This window comes from Tiliqua scincoides, chromosome 6 (genome assembly GCF_035046505.1).
Source record: "Tiliqua scincoides isolate rTilSci1 chromosome 6, rTilSci1.hap2, whole genome shotgun sequence".
Classification (NCBI taxonomy): domain Eukaryota; kingdom Metazoa; phylum Chordata; class Lepidosauria; order Squamata; family Scincidae; genus Tiliqua; species Tiliqua scincoides.
This window is the reverse complement of record NC_089826.1, coordinates 72774313-72794660: the sequence shown is the minus strand read 5'-3', so window position 1 is coordinate 72794660 and position 20348 is coordinate 72774313. Positions and strand designations below refer to the sequence as shown.

The 20348-nt window shown below is 42.4% G+C and overlaps 1 protein-coding gene across 1 annotated transcript in view; it reads right to left on the bottom strand.

Moving 5' to 3' along the window:
• Positions 1-1837: 1837 nt before the first annotated feature.
• ARAP2 (ArfGAP with RhoGAP domain, ankyrin repeat and PH domain 2) overlaps positions 1838-20348 on the bottom strand; it is a 107456-nt gene continuing 88945 nt past the window's right edge. Inside the window, exons 27-32 of the mRNA XM_066631746.1 lie at positions 16879-17018; positions 9962-10044; positions 9008-9043; positions 8011-8074; positions 6294-6428; positions 1838-3558 (exon numbers count right to left, since the gene is read on the bottom strand). Coding sequence (XP_066487843.1) covers positions 3229-3558; positions 6294-6428; positions 8011-8074; positions 9008-9043; positions 9962-10044; positions 16879-17018 — 788 coding nt within the window. The 3' untranslated portion in view covers positions 1838-3228. The remainder of the gene's footprint in view (positions 3559-6293; positions 6429-8010; positions 8075-9007; positions 9044-9961; positions 10045-16878; positions 17019-20348) is intronic.

Genomic DNA, 20348 nt, shown 5'->3' with positions numbered 1-20348 from the left:
CCTTTCCTTTGCTGCCGCATCACAGATGTGAAAGAGCAAGCAGTGGAGGGAGTTCTCATCCGACAGCTCACACAAGAGGTCAAACAGTCGCACTCACACTGAGAGAAGTTGCATTGGGCCAGTGCGGGCTTCAACAAATCTCCGGAGGGCCAGAGGCTCATTGGAGAGTGGGGGCTTCCTGAGGGCCACATTGAGAGGCCTCGAGGGCGGCAAGTGGCCCCCGGGCCGGGGTTTGGGCACCCCTGGGCTAGATTAGTGGGACTGGTTGTCTTGAACACATCAGGAATTCCTTGGCTCTCTCTGGACAATTTATAAAATGTGTGTTTTACAGCAAGGCACATTATGGCTCCTATAAAGGAAATTGTGGGATTTGCCAGGTGGAATAACTGGAATCTTTGCTTAAGAACAAAGGGTGAATTACCCCCTTCTCTTAGCCATTGAAGCCCTATGACAACTTAATGATTCCCTTTTCTTTAGGTAAAGGTTAGGAACCACTGGCCTAGATGGACTGCAAGGGGATAGGAATCTTCACAAGATGTTCAAATGATTAAAATTAATTTTAAATAAGTGTTCTCTTGAGAGAATTTTCCTTCCAGAAGCTCCCGTTTTGCTAACCAATCTTTAAGAACTGGAATGCTTACAAGCAGTATATCCTTGTCCACCGTTTGACTTTTTCATGTGTGAATGACACTACATCCGAGGCACACAGAACCACTTCCACCGACATAGCTACCAAGGCTATGCAACAACACAGTTAAAAATAACCACTACTTAGTGCCACATATTAAGAATGCAGCTTAGGCAAAATGTCTCAAAGATGCTCACAAAGCAGCTCTAGCTTTTCCCTGGTCACACTCCATCATCCATACAGATACATCTCACTCCCCAATCATAACTTCAGAGGCACAGCAGCTTTGAACCATCACAATTAATCACTGCAGCCCCTTCCCCTAATGCTTGCATAGTGAACAACGAAGGAGATATGAACATGTCCCACTAAGAAATAAGACACCCATGTCATCACTGCCAAATTTCTTCTGCATCTTCTCTGAAGGCCTATCTTGTAATTTACTATACATGGTGGTACAGCTGGACTTCCTCTGCAACTTGATTGCCAATATAACATTTTATTTTTTTAAGCCTCTCGTTAGCAGCAGCAAATTATACATAAATAGTATAAACCCTCTTTTAAAAAAATACAGTGAATTTATACACTACATTCAAGACTTTTGGTAAAATTACTATATTACACTAGTGAAAATGCTGTGTGGTCTATGGCTGTAGCAAGAGGTGATTGTGTCTTGTGGTGGAAACAGACCGTACCTCTTCAGATTGTGCACACGTTAGTGAGTGAGTGAGAAAAAGGGTTGTTACATTTTTGGATGCAATTCATTTTAAAACAACTCGACACCCTGCAAATAGAAAACTAGCACAGAAGCAAAGGAGAAAATCCTTCCCCCCAATGCACTTGTGTTCTACTTAAAAGAAGTTGTGTTTGTGTTGGCACAAAGGGTACCATTCCAAACATGGTGCCCAGTTTCTGCACTCAGAAGTGCCCTCCTCAGGATTCTACTATCTTACTCTACTGGATGTGTAGACTGGTGTTTTTGCAAGTTTGATTACACAGGCCTACAAAATTGAGGGTCAGAAAAGTTTTTCCCAAACTTTATGGTGGTTTGATATGAATTTGGGGTGCCGGTTCCAAAAATGGCATCCGTTTTGCCCTATCATGTCTAGTTTTGGAGATATAGTATAGCCTTATTAGTGAATGGTTCAAGCAGCTTCCTCATAAGGAAGCCATGGTGTAAGCTTCCTCATGAGGAAGCTGTTTGAACCATTCACTAAAGAGGCTATACTATATCTCCAAAACCGGTTTTCACAATGAAAGGAAGACTTTGATGGACTACAGAAGTTCTCTGCAGGAAAAAACACATGTACATGCAGCCATCATGTATTTCAAGCAAAATGTACAGCTGTTCACAGCAACAAGAAATCAGAGATGTGAGTAAAGGCAGGTGGGCACATGCTGAAGAGATTTTCTGGTTGAAATGCAGTCTATTATTGCTTATTGGAGAGTCTGCACAACAGCTGTCAGTTTATTTTTCAAAGAGGTACTACTTTCTCAAAGTGATGCATAATTGGACACGAGCAACCATCCTTGCATGTGCTACACAGCTTTTTAGAGAAGAGAGAACCTCTTTACACAGCACAGTGATTAACATCATGATTATTTGCTACCCACAACTCATGAAACAGGGAGGAAGACAAATGTTAGAATTGTCCGTACTTTCTCTTCTGCCATTGTCCTGTCTTCATAAAGATACACAAAGTGATCTAGCACTGAATCAGAATTGGTCCAGAATAGATGATCAGTATCATCTATTGAAGCTGGCCAGTAGCTCTCCAGGGTTTCAAACAGGAATCTTTCCCCATTTCTACTGGGAGATACCAAAGTCAAAATGTGAGGCCTTCTGTATACAAAGCATGCGCTCTACCATAAAAACAGCCCTGCTGGATCAGGTCAAAGGCCTGCCCAGTCTAGCTTCTTGTATATCACAGTAGCCCACTAGATGGAAGCACACAAGACACCTGCATCCTGTTGTAATTCCTTTGCACCTGGCATTCTGAAGTAGCCTGCATCTAAAATCAGGAGGCTGCTTGCAGTCATCATGACTTGTAACCTGTGATGAACTTTTCCTCCATAAATCTGCCCAATCTTCTTTCAAAGGCATCTAGGCCAGGTGCCATCACCACCTCCTGTGGCAAGGAGTTCCACAATTACACTATAAAACCTCCCTTCTATACTGTTAATTTACAACAGGAATAAGGTAGGAGCAGAGTCACCCCTCAGAAGAGAAGAGGTAAGAAGGCTCTTCTATTTTGATGTCACCCTTCTCTGTACTTTAAGACAATGGCAGATGGTCCAACCTGAAGAGTCTGGGAGAACGAAATGATTCCCCCCTCCAATAGCTTACAAATTTCATAATAACTTTTCAGGAGCACATCTAAGCAAGAACTGGGTTGTGTGAATCATAATGATATTGCAACTATCATCATTGCACTTAAGTCTATGAAAGTCCACGGACTGATAAACAGCATCCAATTTTCTCTGAGATGAACATTTACAAATAAATATATTTTTCACTCTCTACAATTTACATGGAGAAAACACATATTTCATTTCCCAGAACAGTCACATCTTTGACATACAAGTCTGAAGAACTGTTGCTAAGTTTCTTCATGGAAAGCTCGGTGTCTCTGCAGGACAGCACTGAGTTCTTGAATAACGTTTGCTGGAAGCTGATTATCAGATTCCAGATGAGTCTGATGAGTTTGGCCATCACTTTTCTTTGGGGACTTGGATTCCTTGAAGGGCCTTTGGTGCAAGCCATCATCGTCTTGCCCTGTGTCATCCAAACAGATGAAGCTCCGATGCTTTTTCACGCGGTTCCAGGCTTTTTCCTCCTTGCGTTCCAAGCACTGCGCCACCAGTGCTAGTTTTTGCTTTAAACCTTTTTTGTCTTCTGTTGTGACACTTTCAGATTCCAATTTTGAATTCTGAATAAAGTGGAAGAGAAAGGGTATAGATCAGTGGTTCTAAAACTTTTTACTATCAGGACTCACTTCTTAAAATGACACTTTATCGGGCTCCCCTCCAGATTTACAACTCTTTTTAAAAAGGTAATCTAGAAAGAAATAATATTGTATTACAATATTGTATTGTAAACAAATAATATTTGTTTACAAGTAATATTTTATTTACTTATGTGCAAAAAACTTGACACGCTTCTCATAATGGGGCAGCCCTAATGAAAAGTTTCAAGGCTTGAGGAGCATAATGTGACCCAGCCTTTATCTTTCCCCACTACCTGTCACTGACAGACTTGGGAAAAAACACACCAGAAGAAAGAAGTTCAAACATTTACCTCCCTATATTTACACAAGCTTATAAACTGCAGGAGCTCAGCTCTTTGCAGGGCAGTTAGCAGCTATCTGCTTTTGGAACCATCTCAGGGCTTGAGGCAATTAATTATCTGATCTTTAGGATCCTGATCCTTTAGGCAGGAGGTCTGGCTCAGTTGGTAGAGCTGCCGCCTTGTATGCCTGAAGATCTGAGGCTGCCAGTTCGAAACAACTGGAAGTACCAGAGAACTGATGACAGACACGCTGATATACTGATGAGCTGACCCTCAGTGGCAGAGAGGAGTTGCCGTCAAGTGGAGCGTGGGAGGCGAAGGGCCAGAGAGAGGCCAGACCGGGAAGGAATCCAGCTGGAGCGCGGAGTTCTATGAAAGACTAGAACTATTCAATTGTAAAAATCCCTACGGGGATTTAGAACAGCCTACCTATGTAAACTGCCTTGGATTAAAGTCTGAGGAGAAATCTGACAACCAGAGAAAGGCGGTATATAAATACCTGTATAAATAAATAAATAAATCTTTCCCTCACCCATGTTTTCATTGGCGGCTCTGAGGGACCCACCAGAAATCAGATCACAACTCACTGTGGGTCCTCCTGACCCATAGTCTGCGAAACACTGGTATAGATATACAGTCCTAAACAATTATCTACTACTTATTAATTGGAAAGCAAATGTAGCCTCTAGTCTAGGGCTGTTATATGCACAAGAGTTATTAACTGTACTGCTTATGCAAAGCAAGGGATGACTAACTTCAACGCTGGAGTGAGTTCTACATAATATTCTCAGTGTATCCCCCCATTCCACACTTCCAATGCAAACTAAAACATCAATATTAAAACTCCACAGTGTCTTCAAACCTAGATAGTCTACATAAAAAAATAAAAATAAAGACAACATAGGCCCTGTTCTTTCAGGCTTCCAAGAGACTGAACATATGAAGGAGGATAGGAGAGGCACATTTGAATATGCCAGAAATGAAAACCTGTATTATTATCAAGTTTAAACACAGCACTGGAAAGAGGCAGAAGGACTTCATATGGTAAAGAGCCCCTTGGGTTGGAAGCAGTAAGAAACAAACAGTGTGGTTGGGAAAATGGAAGATTTGGGCTACATAGAGAAGAAAAGTTCCCCCATACCCGTGGGGGATAGGTTCCTGTTGCTATTGCAGATACCTGAAACCGGAAATAGCAGCAAACCTTATACAGAGGTGACAGTGAGAACGCTAACAGGGACAGGGGAATTTTAGAACCGTGGATAAGTGAAACTGTGGACATGGGACCCACGGATACGGGGGTAGCTGTTGTACAAGGCAACCACAGATAGTGAGAAGTACGTAATAACAGCAGATAGATAAACGAGAGCAAAAGAATGAAAATATTTTAAAAGTAAATAGAAGATCATGTAATTGTCATCATTATCATTCATCATGTATGAAAAGTTTCTTCTGTATTCCCAAATCAACAACTCAACAAAATGAATCATATCCGCAACGACAAAACATCTGTTGTGTCCCCATATGCTTCAAGTCGTTTCCAGTCAAATGGATAGGTAAGTTAGAGCGATGAATTGTCTCTTTCCCCTCCTCACCTGGAAACGGAATTAAACAGCTATACTCAAAAGACACAACTGTACTCCTTCTGGGACCTCAGAATTCATCTTGGATAACACATATGATGGAGATACAAATCCCACTAGAGATCTTCATATTCTCCTGGAATATGAGTAGGCTTTGGTTGCTATGGTTCCAACCAATTTCTTCTTAGAGTCAACATTATAATGGAAGTATATGACTGCTAAGTTCCAGATGAAACATAATTTACTCCTACGAAGTATTCACTACAGTTCTAGGATATATATTTCAACTTCTGCCTTGTCCTTTGGGGAATAAGTAGTGATATGGAACAGAGTACACGTGAAATTGTTCTTTGATAGATTTATTAAAGCCTTTGAAGTGCAATGATTTTCATTCAATTCTACCGTGTGCCTTTTTTCTATAGATAAGCCTTTTGTTTAATTAAAAAAAATTAATTTGACGAAAAATAAACACAATTATTTATGAGTTACTTTTGCAGTTAAACAAATCTTTCAAAATATTTCACAAACTGAAAATATCAACTTTTTTATGACAGCATAAATTCCAAAAGCTAATAAAGAGAACCCATTGCATACAGAATTGTTTTAGAGTGTGTATATTTTCTTTTGTCATCTTAGGTTTATGGATGCCATTCATTTTATTTTTTTTAAGTGTTTTGAATTTCTGATTCTCATATTGGTTTGAAAGTGCATGAAGCGAAATAGCTACTGTTTCAGTTGTTGCAGGAATATTCAAACACTACCACAAACAATGACCAACAGACAAGAAGCAACTGACCTCTGATGTGCCAACTTTAATTTTTGGAATACTTCTCTCAGGCTGGATGGGTATTAAAGGCAAGCCCCCAATTTTTGGATTCTTTGTTATCGATTGCTTTCTTGTCATTCCATCTGGGGGTCTGAGATTACTGTGCTGTGGAAGACAATTTCTCTTGCATATTACAGACATTACATTATACAAACTGCAAATGGTATAATTTGCAGTATTAAAATGACAGATCTATAAGCTAAGATGAAACCATAAACACAGTTCTTAATTGCAGGGGTGAAAACAGTAATATGTTAGAACTTCTAGAACTCTTTAAGACTGCAAGCCAATTGTTCTGTTTCAGTTATGTTGCCTGCATGCTGTAAAGCACAATTTATAAAACCCAAAATTGAAAATGTAAAGAAATTGTCTAGAGCAGTGGTTCCCAGGCAGTTCCCCAGTGGTACCTTTGTGGCCCACTTCAGTGTTTGCAATAGGCTGAGGGACCACAACCAGAAAGCTGCAAGGCATTATGAGACACAAACCAGAAGCTGGTTCAGGATTGCTCTGGCCCATAATCCACATCATTTATTTATTTATTTTCCACATTTTTATACTGCCCTTCCTCCAAAGAGCTCAGGGCGGTTTACACAGCTGCTCCTCCCCTCTTTCTTGTCCTCACAACAACCCTGTGAGGTAGGTGAGGCTGAGAGAAAGTGACTGGCCCAAGATCACCCAGGAAGCTTTGTGGCTGAGGGGGGATTTGAACCTGGATCATCCAGGTCTAAGTCCACCTCCCAAACCACTACACCACCCTGGCTCTCATCATTGACCATGTCACACTATGTCATGTCCCCAAATGGCTTACAGGAAAATTTCGCAAGGCACTCTGGCGTCTGTCTGTGACTGGGTGTGGGAGTCTGAATGAGGGAGGGCAGGAAGAGGAGCCCAAGTAGGTTCTTGCCTTAGGATTGGATGGAGAAGCCCAAGGAGGAGGCTGGGGAAGCCAGGAAGTAGTTCCTCATGGTTCCAATCACTGTTATCTGGGAGGAAGAAGCTGCCTCATTGAGTGGCAGGCAATGGGATTATGTCTGAGTAGACCTGCAATTGGGTCATACTCTAAATGTAAGCCTCCCAGCTGCTGCCACACAACAATTCTCCGGTTTCTGTCCCATCCTGCTATCCGTTCTGTCCCCTCCCATCTTGCCAAGTTCAGACACCTCCCAGTCCCTTTTCGACCATGCCCTGGTATGCCTGATCCTGGCATGGCTGACCCCAATGACTCGAGTCAAAATGATAGGAATTTTAGGAGGCGAGGCAGCAAAGGGCGCCTGCTAGGACTTGGGCATGAGTCGAGGGGAGCGGAGACTTGGGACTCGACTCGAGTTTCGCTGCAGTGCCAAATTCTGGTTAAACATCTAAGCCTCAGTTCAAGGAAAAGTACCAAACATATAAAATAATAGGGGCTTGCTTTTAACAAAGGAGTCTCACATAAGAGGTACATTATACATAAAGCAGAGGCATGGATACGGTGAATTAAAACAGTTGAAAGTGATTGGTTATATTGTAAGATTTTAATTGGGAAGGTATTTCTATGTACTGATTGTCATTTATATTGAATAGGTAGATTTTTGTTTTAATGAGAGTGTGGATGTCTAAACACACACATGCATTACACATATATTAAAATGCAAATTTATGCTCTGGGTTCATGGAAATAAAGTATTATAAGAAACGCGAATACTACCTGTGCAATGAAAATGCTGATCAGCCATTCCAGCTGAGAATCCTGTCCATCGCAACATAAGTGCCTATAGAGGTATATACATTAAAACTGAGTTCAGTTCAGGTACATAAGAAAGTACACATGCAATGACAATCAGTTTGCAGTTGGTTCACTAGTATCAAAACTGTGTGTTTTTTAATTGAAAATCACTCATCAAGAAAAAATGACATAAGTAAAGTGTACAGAAGTTGATATGGATTTCATCTGGATATATATTACTTAGCATGGTTTGAAGATAGGCAGGTTTTCGTTCTGTTAGAACCAAGAAATCAGTTTCATTATCTCTACGTATTGCAATTATTTCAGGTCCTCCTTATCTGCGAGAACCCACAGATTTGACCTTATTTCAAATCCATGTCTGGAGGACCCACAGATGATCTCCAGACACAACCAGAGGTGCCTTCTGGTCACATCCGGAGGTGTTCTGAGGTGGGGGAGGTCATGTGTAGCCTCCCCGTGCCTCATAAGGCTTTGGAGAGGCACTTTCGGTTTGCCTCCGATCACCTTCGGAAATGACCGGAAGACACTTACTTTCATATCTGGTGGTCCTCTGTGGACCCACCCATGAATCTCAGGTTCTGCAGGTTCGGTATCCTCGGGGAGTTCAGGAAACGCTCCCCCATGGATACCAAGGTCCAACCTGAATAGGAAGCTGCCGTGTACTTTTTTGCAGGGTGATCAAGTGATGTTCTGGAAGCCAGGAGAAATATTTATTCAGTCATAATGTTAATTCTCTCCCAGTGCAACTTATTGCACCAACTTGTTGGTATAAAAACCTGACCAGCATCTTGAAGGGGTTCCATGTGACTTGCGGGGATCCCATGTGAAGAAGCAAGCGTTATCGAATACATACATGTTTAGCTAATTTGCTTGTATCCTACTTTTCTACACAAAAGGAATTCAAGATGCACTAAACATTGTATTCTTATGGATGTACATGTGGGTGACAATCACTTACCAGTGGTACTTTGCTGCATATAGTGTTAGACCCCAACTGCAAAAAAATAGAGTCAAGTTAAAACACTGATTTTCTGTAAAGTAAAATACAAGGAACAGAATGCTAAGGACTTCATCACTGTGAACTAAGAGACGAATCATTACTTCATTTTTTACACTGAGGCATGGGATGACTCAGAATGCCTCCAGATGTGACCAGGAGCCTGCTTGCACCTCAGAGGTCCTCTGAGGCCCTCCAGCAGCATGCATTCACAGATGCTCAAATCTGCTAATGCCAAGCCTATAGATAAGGAGTCCCTACTGTATAATGCTTTATAAAAAACAAAATAAGCAAAACTGTTTTAAAACATGGTTTCCCACTGTGGAATGGTGCTAACTATGTTTAGAAAAAAAAGACACTGGTTTTGATTGCAACAATAACCACAGTAAACTATAAGTCTGAAGAGGAAGGACAAACACCAGAGAGAAGACTGCCCACGACTAGACAATGATACATCTGGACCAAGTCAAAGTATTTTGACTGAGAAGGAAAATTTTCCACTCCGGATCAGAGAGATACCCAAAGTGACCAGACTGGTGCATTTTATTGCTTTTTATATTGAATATATACCAATCACAAGAATTTAGGTCAGATGTTATGAGACAATTTGAGCAAATAACCAATACAGCCTCCCAAGAGATGGTACACTAAGATTAGAAACCACCAGTCAATACAGTAATTTTTTAACACAGAAGCATTAAAACAGAACAAAGGGCTCTCTCTTTGGCAAGAGAACAACTAATATTATGGGGATGCAATTTAGAACTGAACAAAGGATGGACACAGATTGGCTTCCTCATTTTCTTAGGCTGTTAAGCATTTTATGTTCCTATCTCATCAAAAAAAAAAAGTCAACACTATTGGCTGCAAAGCAAACCAATTCTCATGCGTTCTCTTCTTTCCCCTCTTCCTTACTGTGTTGGTGGCTTCAATTTCTTCTTCACTCCAAGATAAAGTTTCAGCGATTCAACAGGCAGCACTTTCTCAGGTTTGCTACTCTGAAATTCAGAAATTACTAAATTAATAGATTAGAAATGCACAAAGCAGAAATGCTGTAGAGAAGCATCTAGGTCTGCCAGTAGCATCACTAGAGTTTACGTCACCTTGTACAGGAGGCCAGAGTGTCACCCCCTCATTATGGATCTCCTCCTATGCAATGGGTCCCCAGGAGGTGGGCATGGTGATGCAGCATTGCCCCGCCCAGCTGGGCAATGATGGACTTTTTGGGCTATAACTTTTGATAGAATAAGTTCAAAGCCAATATTTTCTCTAAGGCAGACTCTAAAATGGTGATGAAATACCAAAAGAGAAGGTTGTGCCTGTATCAACCTGCAGTAGTATACTAAGGGCAGGGTCGGGGGGGGGGGAGATCTGCCCCAAGGGTAGGGTGGTGAGAGCTGTCTTCTCCAAGTACCAGTGGTATTAAGTACACCACTGCGGACCTGTTTCTAAGGATATTTAGCAAGCAAAAATTTGAAATATAAACCAAGACGGAGTTTTCTCTTTGAACATGGATTGTACTCACTGGCAAGCTAGAACTGTAGATCACAAGGAAAGTGAAACCCCTTACTTCCTCTTAAGCCGCATGCCCTAACTTCATCGTACCTGGTGGCTTAGCACTCAAGATACTGAAGTTCAGGATGGCTTATGTGCAGTACCTCACACCTGTAAGCCAAAGTAGCTCACTTAAGAATTCTCATATCCCTTGGTAGATTGTGGCTAATTTGCCTTACAATGTTTCAAAACTAGTCCTAACCCAATTTTGTTGCTGCAGCAAAAGCACCCATTCATGGAAAAGAAACGTACTTATTAATCTTGGTATGCCCAAGTGAACAAGTTTTAAAATGATAACTTCACAGCACAACAATTTTGAGGCAATTAACATAATACTGTGCCTAATGAAATAAATGTAATATCTACACTGACATCAGTTGATTTAGATGACTTGCAATCGACATGTTTGAAACAGGCAATTAATTACAAGGGGAAACAATGAACATAAAAAGGGGAAGAGACACAAACCTAGACGGAAAGTGACTGGAAATGAGAGGGTGTGCACTTATGGCGGGGGAAGACAAGAGAAAATGAATTATGGTGAATGGCAACTTTAGCAGCTTCTCAATTTAATGATATGTAAGGGACTACAAATTATGTAACACACCCAGTCTTCAGGGCTGGGAAGTATAAAATGTACATAAACAGTTTTCAACTAGTATCCATAAACTTCTTAGGGCAGAACCACATTATACTAGTCTGCCACCCCTAGACAGGCAGGCAGGCAGGCAGGCTCAAGGTTGTAACTTTTCTCCCTCCATAACACCTAGCTCAGGAATGTCAAATTCATTTCATACAGAGGGCTGGAGTTAGCCAGAAGTGACATCATTAAGCAGATGATGGCCAGAAATAAGCACTTTGTTCTCACATAGAAACTCATAAGCTGCAACTGACAGAAGAGAAAATGCGCAAATCATGTTCATATTTTCAATATATGAGAGAGCCCAATTATAAAGCTAGGAGAGCCAAATTATAACAAGGGCCAGATAAATTGCTTCTGGGGGCTGCAGCTGACCTGTGGGTCTAGGACACCTCTGGTCTAGTTCGTCTGTCATCTTATCACCAAAATCAGTGATACTCCACATTCCAGTGGTGTAGAATTAAGGCATGGAAATGTGCAATAAATGTAATGACATCAGACCATAGGACCATAGGATGTTGCAAAGGAGGAAGTGAAATTGACACAGGTCACATTTGTAACACAAAGTTGCCCTTAAAAAGAATATGAGAATCAAGAGTCTTCAGGGGAAAATTTCTGTTTTAAATAACATTTCTTTTATTCTTTTACCACTAGTAGAATGCATATCCAGAGTTTTTCTTTTGCACATGCATAGAGCACCATAAAAGGTGAACTCTTAGGCAATAACTGATGAACAGTTTAATGGTAAGAAATGAAAAGTTTAAGGCAACTTATTAAAGTAACCCAGCAATAAACACTTGCCAACGTGCTAATTAGGACTTCAATCATGAGTACAGTTATATATAATTTTTAAAGGTGCCAATTTATACTCACAACTATGCCAGTTTTAGATTTTAGTACTAAATAATTAGATGCCATTTTTGACACCCAGAGGTCATGCCAATTAAGGGACACAGTTTAAGGTTCTTTGACAAACAAATTGCAGCCAAGTACATGTTGGCATTCTATACAGAGTTTTTAAAGGCTGATTTTTTTCTTTGAAAATATGTAAATGGAAAATTCACTTTCTTTTTGCAGCTTTTTATGAAAAGCACATACTTAAGATATTTTAGTGAAAAGTTGCATTTTAGTTTGCTTTGGATTGCTGCAAAATACAGCTTTGTTGGCAGGTTTATAAAGGAATATCATAATTTTTCTTAATAAAAGATACCTTCATAACACCAACCCTTGCAACTATTCTGCCTATGTCTGCTTCTACATATTTTTTGTGTGTGTTTTTGATCCTTCTTTCAAAAGGTCAAGATCCTTCTTGATCAAAAGGTGTTTTTGATCCTTCTTTCTGTTCATTCGAAAAGATGCTCATTAATTTCTTTTTTCTGAAAAAATATTAAACAGATTTATATAAGTGTCCCATGTAATTGGGTGCCCTTGAGGGTACTGGTTCATAGTCTAGAGCAGGGGTCTCCAAACTTTTTCGCTAGAGGGCCACATCAAATGTCTGGCACGGTTTTGAGGGCTGAAAAAAAAATTTAAATGTAACTTTTATATAAATAGATTAGAGATGGAACTTAGATGAGTGAATAAACAAATGAATGGGCTCATTCATTCAACTTCTCTGGCCCTTAGAACACCCTCCAGATGCAACCAGAGCACATTTCCAGTCATGTCTGGCCAAGTGGGCCAGGGGATTTCAGCAGACAAGAGGCTGGACACGGGCCGGATTGAGGCTCGCTGCAGGCTGCATCTGGCCCCTGGGCCAGGGTTTGGAGACCCCTAGTCTAGAGCAGCAGTCTCTAAACCGCAAACTGCTGCATCGCAGGATTATCCACCCAGATGCAGCACTGGCTGAAGGCTTCCATTCTATGACACTGCCTTCCCTTTTTGCAGTCGATCTTCTCAGAAACTCATGCCAGCTAGGCTGCCTCTGCGCCCTGATTTCTGGGTGGAAGAAGCTGCCTCGTGCAAGTTTCTGGAAAGAATGGCTGCATAAAAGGGAGACTTTTATGCAGCCTCTGACAGAAAGCCTCCAACACCACCACACTCAGATAGGTAATTTTGTAACACCAGATCTGGCCCGCGGGGCAGGGTTTGGAGGCTACTGGTCTAGTGTCATTCTCAATCACAGAATATGCAAGGCCAGCGGAGGGACACCCAAAGGTTAATATTGTATAAACTGAGGAGTACCCAAAGGTTAATAGTGGTAATGCACACACATGAGCACCAATGGAAGTCCAAGCCCCGGGCTTTGCCTGAGAGGCCTCAAAAATCTAGGACCAGCACAAAACTTGAAAGGTGACTGGCAGGAAATAGGATTCTTTTGAATTGGTCAAGCCATGTATCAAAACATGGGAGTCTATCCCTCAACACAGCGGTTCCTCCTATCTGATGCCCTTCGGTATGTATGTACAACCTCCTGATTGTATGTGCAACTTCCTGATGTATGTGCAACCTCCTGATTTTAGAAATGGGAAATGTCAGAATGCCAGATGCAAGGGAGGGCACCAGGATGAGGTCTCTTGTTATCTGGTGTGCTCCCTGGGGCATTTGGTGGGCCGCTGTGAGATCCAGGAAGCTGGACTAGATGGGCCTATGGCCTGATCCAGTGAGGCTGTTCTTATGTTCTTGTTATGTTCGGTCCAATCCAAGCTCATAATTCTACTCCAGCACCTCAGTGACAGTGGATAGAAGAACATGACACTAGACCAGCGGTCTCCATCCTACGGTCCTCTATGTTTACAAAAAACTGCCCAGGTGCAGCGCTTTCTGTTCTGCCCCGCAGCTGCCTTTTTCTCACCTGATGTCAAACAGCCTTGCACTGAGCAGTTGTAAGTTGAAACTGGGGCACAGGCATCTGGGGCTACATGCATTGAAAGTGGCTGCCCGATGTGAGACACTTTGGAGAACAGGCGAGAAGGCGGCTATGGTGTAGAATAGGAATTGCAGCACCCAGATAGCTTTTCATGAATGCCAGATTCAGCCTGTGGTTCAGAGGCCTCTGGATCACTCATTTCATTCTTCAAAATATTCCTCCATTTTCACGCCAGAGAATCATGCTAGCCTATACCACAGAGTATAGTCCACAGAGTATAGACCACAGAGTATAGTCCACAGAGTATATACCACAGAAGAGTCGTGGACTCTTCGCTCACAACAGGAGAGGAAACTGAGCGCTTTCCACATGCGCTGCCTCCGACGCATCCTCGGCATCACCTGGCAGGACAAAGTTCCAAACAACACAGTCCTGGAACGTGCTGGAATCCCTAGCATGTATTCACTGCTGAAACAGAGACGCCTGCGTTGGCTTGGTCATGTCGTGAGAATGGATGATGGCCGGATCCCAAAGGATCTCCTCTATGGAGAACTCGTGCAAGGAAAGCGCCCTACAGGTAGACCACAGCTGCGATACAAGGACATCTGCAAGAGGGATCTGAAGGCCTTAGGGATGGACCTCAACAAGTGGGAAACCCTGGCCTCTGAGCGGCCCGCTTGGAGGCAGGCTATGCAGCATGGCCTTTCCCAGTTTGAAGAGACACTTGGCCAACAGTCTGAGGCTAAGAGGCAAAGAAGGAAGGCCCATAGCCAGGGAGACAGACCAGGGACAGACTGCACTTGCTCCCGGTGTGGAAGGGATTGTCACTCCCGGATTGGCCTTTTCAGCCACACTAGACGCTGTGCCAGAACCACCTTTCAGAGTGTGATACCATAGTCTTTCGAGACTGAAGGTTGCCAATACTATACCACAGAGATAAATGCAGTATGTATCCTATACATGATTATCAAAAAGAATTCCCACTGTACTTACTGAGGCTTACACTGGAGTGTGTATGATTCCAGCCTTAAACACCTTGCACTACTAACAATAGTTCAATATTCATATAAATATGATGTACAAACCAGCAGATGGCTTGCACTTATGCTTACTTATCTAAAATGTTTCATTAACTACCATAGAACAGCCTAAACCAAACATACGCAGGAATAGGCAGACTGACTAGCTACACTAGTCACTAGGCTGGCACTAGCTACAGTACAACTCAGAGTAAAGGGAGTCACTTCCTCTTACTCCTTGTCTTGCGGCAGCTGCCCCAATGAAGTTGCTTGGATCTGCATCACCGAAATCGGAAGTGCAGATCATAAGAACATAAGAACAGCCCCACTGGATCAGGCCATAGGCCCATCTAGTCCAGCTTCCTGTATCTCACAGCGGCCCACCAAATGCCCCAGGAAGTACACCAGATAACAAGAGACCTCATCCTGGTGCCTTCCCCTGCATCTGGCATTCTGACATAACCCATTTCTAAAATCAGGAGGTTGCGCATACACATCATGGCTTGTACCCCATAATGGATTTTTCCTCCAGAAACTTGTCCAATCCCCTTTTAAAGGCGTCTAGGCTAGACGCCAGCACCACATCCTGTGGCAAGGAATTCCACAGACCGACCACGCGCTGAGTAAAGAAATATTTTCTTTTGTCTGTCCTAACCCGCCCAACACTCAATTTTAGTGGATGTCCCCTGGTTCTGGTATTATGTGAGAGTGTAAAGAGCATCTCCCTATCCACTCTGTCCATCCCCTGCATAATTTTGTATGTCTCAATCATGTCCCCCCTCAAGCGTCTCTTTTCTAGGCTGAAAAGAGATCCAAGCAGATCCAAGCAGACAAGTGTAAGGCTGGGTTGCGGGGGGGGGGGGGAAGTTAGGATCTGGCCTAAGTGCTGAATCCTGGCACCAACCCCCTCCTGGACCCACTGGCCTGCCCACCCTCCCCCACCCCAGAACGCCCCCATTCCGCCTGCCCTCTCCAGACCCCCATGTTGGTGGCCCACCATCAGTGCAAACATACCTTCCGCTGGTGCCACAGATGCCGGCACACATCACAGACATGCCTTACAGCACATTTGCAATACCCCTGTGCAAGCACAAGGGACTTGCACCAGCCTAACCGGGCCCTCAGTCCATTGACTGCACTCAATTGTGTTCATCTACCTTTGATCAAAATGCTATGATGGATAACTATTGACCTAAATGGCTCCTGGGACACTTTCCAATTCTCCTAAAGCCATTTGACAATTGTATCTTGAAAACTCTGCAGAAAGGTCTTTGTTCCTTAGTTTTGTAGCTATCCTGTATGCAACTATATCTTCTTGATGTGGAACACTTTCCCCCTTTCCTTGTCCCCAATTATAGCATTTCTTTCTGACTGGATTTAGCAGTGCAATTTTCACAGACGAGGTCCTCTCCAGTCTCATACTCGAGTTTGTTTAGGCTTGTAGATGGTGCTAAGAGCAGCAAAGAATAAAGTAATAATTTTGTGTAGCCTGAATAGAAACAAACTCTATTCAGCAAATAAGTGAGGTCCCTATTAAAAGTATTGATAATACACTTTATATTCACTAGTCAAGTGTTTGAATTAAATGTTGCATTAGCAGTACATTGGTGCACAAAGCAGGATAAACTTGCTTTGAAATTTTCACTTTACTTATTCAGCTGCCATAAACCAAGTTGTTTTCCCACTTTCAAAGCATAAAGGCAAAACAGAACAAAAAACACCCAGTGTCACTTGTCAAACCCTGTGGAAAAGAGGAAGCTTAAGCATAATTGCTCATGATTTAAACAGGGCACCAAATAGGCAGTTATACCTTCATATCCTTGTAAAGAAGAAGATTTCCTTCTCGCAAAACAAAATAACGCTCTTGAAACTTATTTCCCGACAGTAATTTTGATGGCTCTTCTTTGTATCTCAGATAGCTGGCTTTTACGCTGCCTTTTGTATTCTTCTCTGTCAAGATGATAAAAAGAGCATTTGATTCATTCATAGTAAGGTGCTTTTTTTAAAATAATAAACACAGAAGAACTGATTTCTACTTAGTCTTAACATTAATCTGCAGAAACATAACACAAAATAATAATTTGACTGTTCTAATGTTGGCAACCTTCAGTCTCGAAAGACTATGGTATCGCGCTCTGAAAGGTGGTTCTGGAACAGCGTCTAGTGTGGCTGAAAAGGCCAATTCGGGAGTGACAATCCCTTCCACACTGGGAGCAAGTGCAGTCTGTCCCTGGTCTGTCTCCCTGGCTATGGGCCTTCCTTCTTTGCCTCTTAGCCTCAGACTGTTGGCCAAGTGTCTCTTCAAACTGGGAAAGGCCATGCTGCACAGCCTGCCTCCAAGCGGGCCGCTTAGAGGCCAGGGTTTCCCACTTGTTGAGGTCCACTCCTAAGGCCTTCAGAACCCTCTTGCAGATGTCCTTGTATCGCAGCTGTGGTCTACCAGTAGGGCGCTTTCCTTGCACAAGTTCTCCATAGAGGAGATTCTTTGGGATCCAGCCATCATCCATTTATCATCATCCGACCATTTATTATTGACTGTTCTAGTTTCTCTTGAATGTTATGGCCATGTGTAGACATTAAGATCAACCACAATTTATTTTCTTCAACCACAGTTAACTGTCACACCTGACTGCCTAAAACACAATTAAAAATTGGCTGTCATTGGCTGTCATGTGACCTCACTTCCAGGTTCTCCACTGCAGCAGCTTCGTGCCCCCATTCCTTCTACTTCAAGGGGAGCCTCCACAGGAATAGGAATGGGGGAGAGAAGCCACCAGCACTCCTCCATAACTAGGGCAGAGCCTGAGAGGCAGTCACATGCGCCCCCCACCCACATAGCACCCTGAACAGGTGCACCTTAGGCTCTGCCCTAGTTATGGCTCTGTATTCAGTATATAAATACAAATTAATGAAGATACTCCAATGGATAATGCACTCTTGGCCAGATCACTTCCAAGCAAAACTCAAGGTGCTAGTGTTGACTTTTGAAGTCTCATAAGACTTACCCCTGGGATAATTTAAGAAGTGCCTCCCTCACAAACTAAGATCAGTAGAAGAAATGCTAGTCAAAGAGTCAACTCAGGAGGGATTTTTTAACAACAGAAATAGGCCTTTTTCAGTGAGGGCACCTGGACTGTGGAAAAGCTTCTCCAAAGAGGCCCGTAAGACTTGATTCATAGAGACCAGCTTAGAGGCATGCTTGGTTCATTTGCCTTTTACATGAGGTTTAATTCTGATGCTTTTTTAAACGTGTTGTTCTAAACTCTTTTACATGGTATGTTGAATTGCATTTTTATCTCTTGCTGTAAACTTATCTCAATCACCTTTAAGTGGATCTATGGATAAAAAGATTTTACTAAAAATTGTCTACAAATGTAATATTAATACATGTAAGGTTGCACTTGGCATACCTCTGTGCTAAGGTGTCTATCTGAAATTCACCCACACCCACAGAGAGCAGAACACAGTTTTCTTTCAGAAGTGAATAGCAACTAAGTGCTTCTGAAACTATGCTAGCTCTCCTTGTAACAAATTGACAGTGAAATCACATCTGATTTATTTTCCTTATTTCCTTTTTAGATCCCCATTTTAAGGTGTAATTAATAAATGAAGAAATAATGCAGAAATCAGGGGGTCTGTTGTGACCAATTCAGAAGGCATTTACTGAAACTAAGGAAAAGGCATGGTATAGCTAAGGGCCCCCTAAAATCCATCAGTGTCTACACTCACACAAGATATTTTTACAAGCTCCGTGTTGTGCTGATAAATAAGACAATGATTCTCAAACCTTTTAGCACTGGGACCCACTTTTGAGAATGACAATCTCTCAGGACCCACCAGAAGAGATGACATAAATGTGGAAGTGATACCATGGCTGGAAGTGACACCATCAATTTAGGTTTCAAACCTACCCCATGATCAACCAAAAGGTTCCACTATACAGTGTGCTGGTGCTGTTATTTTGCATAGTTTGTAATTCAAACATTCCAGCTCGGAAGTCAAAGGCAGACTTGGATCCTTCTCCAACCACTCAGCCCTCCCCCCTTTCCAGTGTCCCATCTTTCTTCCTATTTAGGGCAAAGCACCATGCCTCTCTCCCATCAGGAGCCCACCCTCCCCAGCAGTTATGTACCCTGTATCTTCAGCTCAGCATCTTCAAAGGCAGCTGAGCAAGTTGCTACACGACCCACCTTGTGGTTCAAGGCACACAGTTTGAGAAACGCTGACTTAAGAGATGGGATCTTTCGCTCAAAAACAGAATGACCTTGGGCTCCCCCAGAATCCAGAGTATGACCATGATTCAGCCAAAGCTAAGCATTTAAACTCAGTGAAAGGAAGTTGGTAATATATTCCTTTTTCCAACTTCTTTTAATATGTTGGCCATTTTTGGTGCTAAATGGTTCTTAATATCCCCTGTACTTATGATCATATGGAAAAGAACAGCCCTATTGCTGTTCTCAGATGGCAACAATCCTGTAGGTTCAAAAATGTTATCAATACTCAAATTTAAGAACGGCCATCCAATCCTAAGATAAAGACACACATAAAACATTGGGACGCATTTCTTGCCAACTGTGACAGGCTTCTGTTTATCAAATTGAAATAACCAGCTTCATCTTGTTTAAGACGGTATGCTGTGCTGAAATAAGGACTATACATCAGCAGGAAAAAAAATGGTTTCTTTGATATATCCCCTAAACATTTGGTGCCTCTTTGATCAAGACTATTCTTAACTTTATTCCACCCACTTCCATCATGTCACTGAACACCAAATTCAGTGATTTAAAAACATTCAAATTGATTCTGTTTTTGGTTTCAGACCATGATTTTCCCCATAAAAGGATTTTGACCACAATAGCTCTGGATTTCTAAATTTCTACTGATGGCTTCTAATAATTCTTCAATTGTTTTCCCACTTTAGGCCTGTTATTAATAAGGCCTCCATGTCCCGCAGTCCTCTCCTCCCTCTACTTTCTCTGTACGGCGCAGTCCGGCTCGCTCCCTCACCCCTCCGTGTCCCACGGCCCTCACCTCCCTCCTCCATGTCCCACAATCTCTACTCTATCTACCATAATTCTGCAATCCTCTCCCTCCACAACCCCAGTTTTGCTGTACTAGTCGTAAGAGGCGACTAAACAGCCACCAGGTAGATGAGGCTTGTCAGCCTGGGAAGGCAGCTCATCGAAGTGAAGGAAACTTTGCCCTCAAACCTCCACTGCCTTGTGGCTACATCCAGTTATGGAAAAGGCTTCAGGAGTCATCCTCGAGCCAAAATCTGGA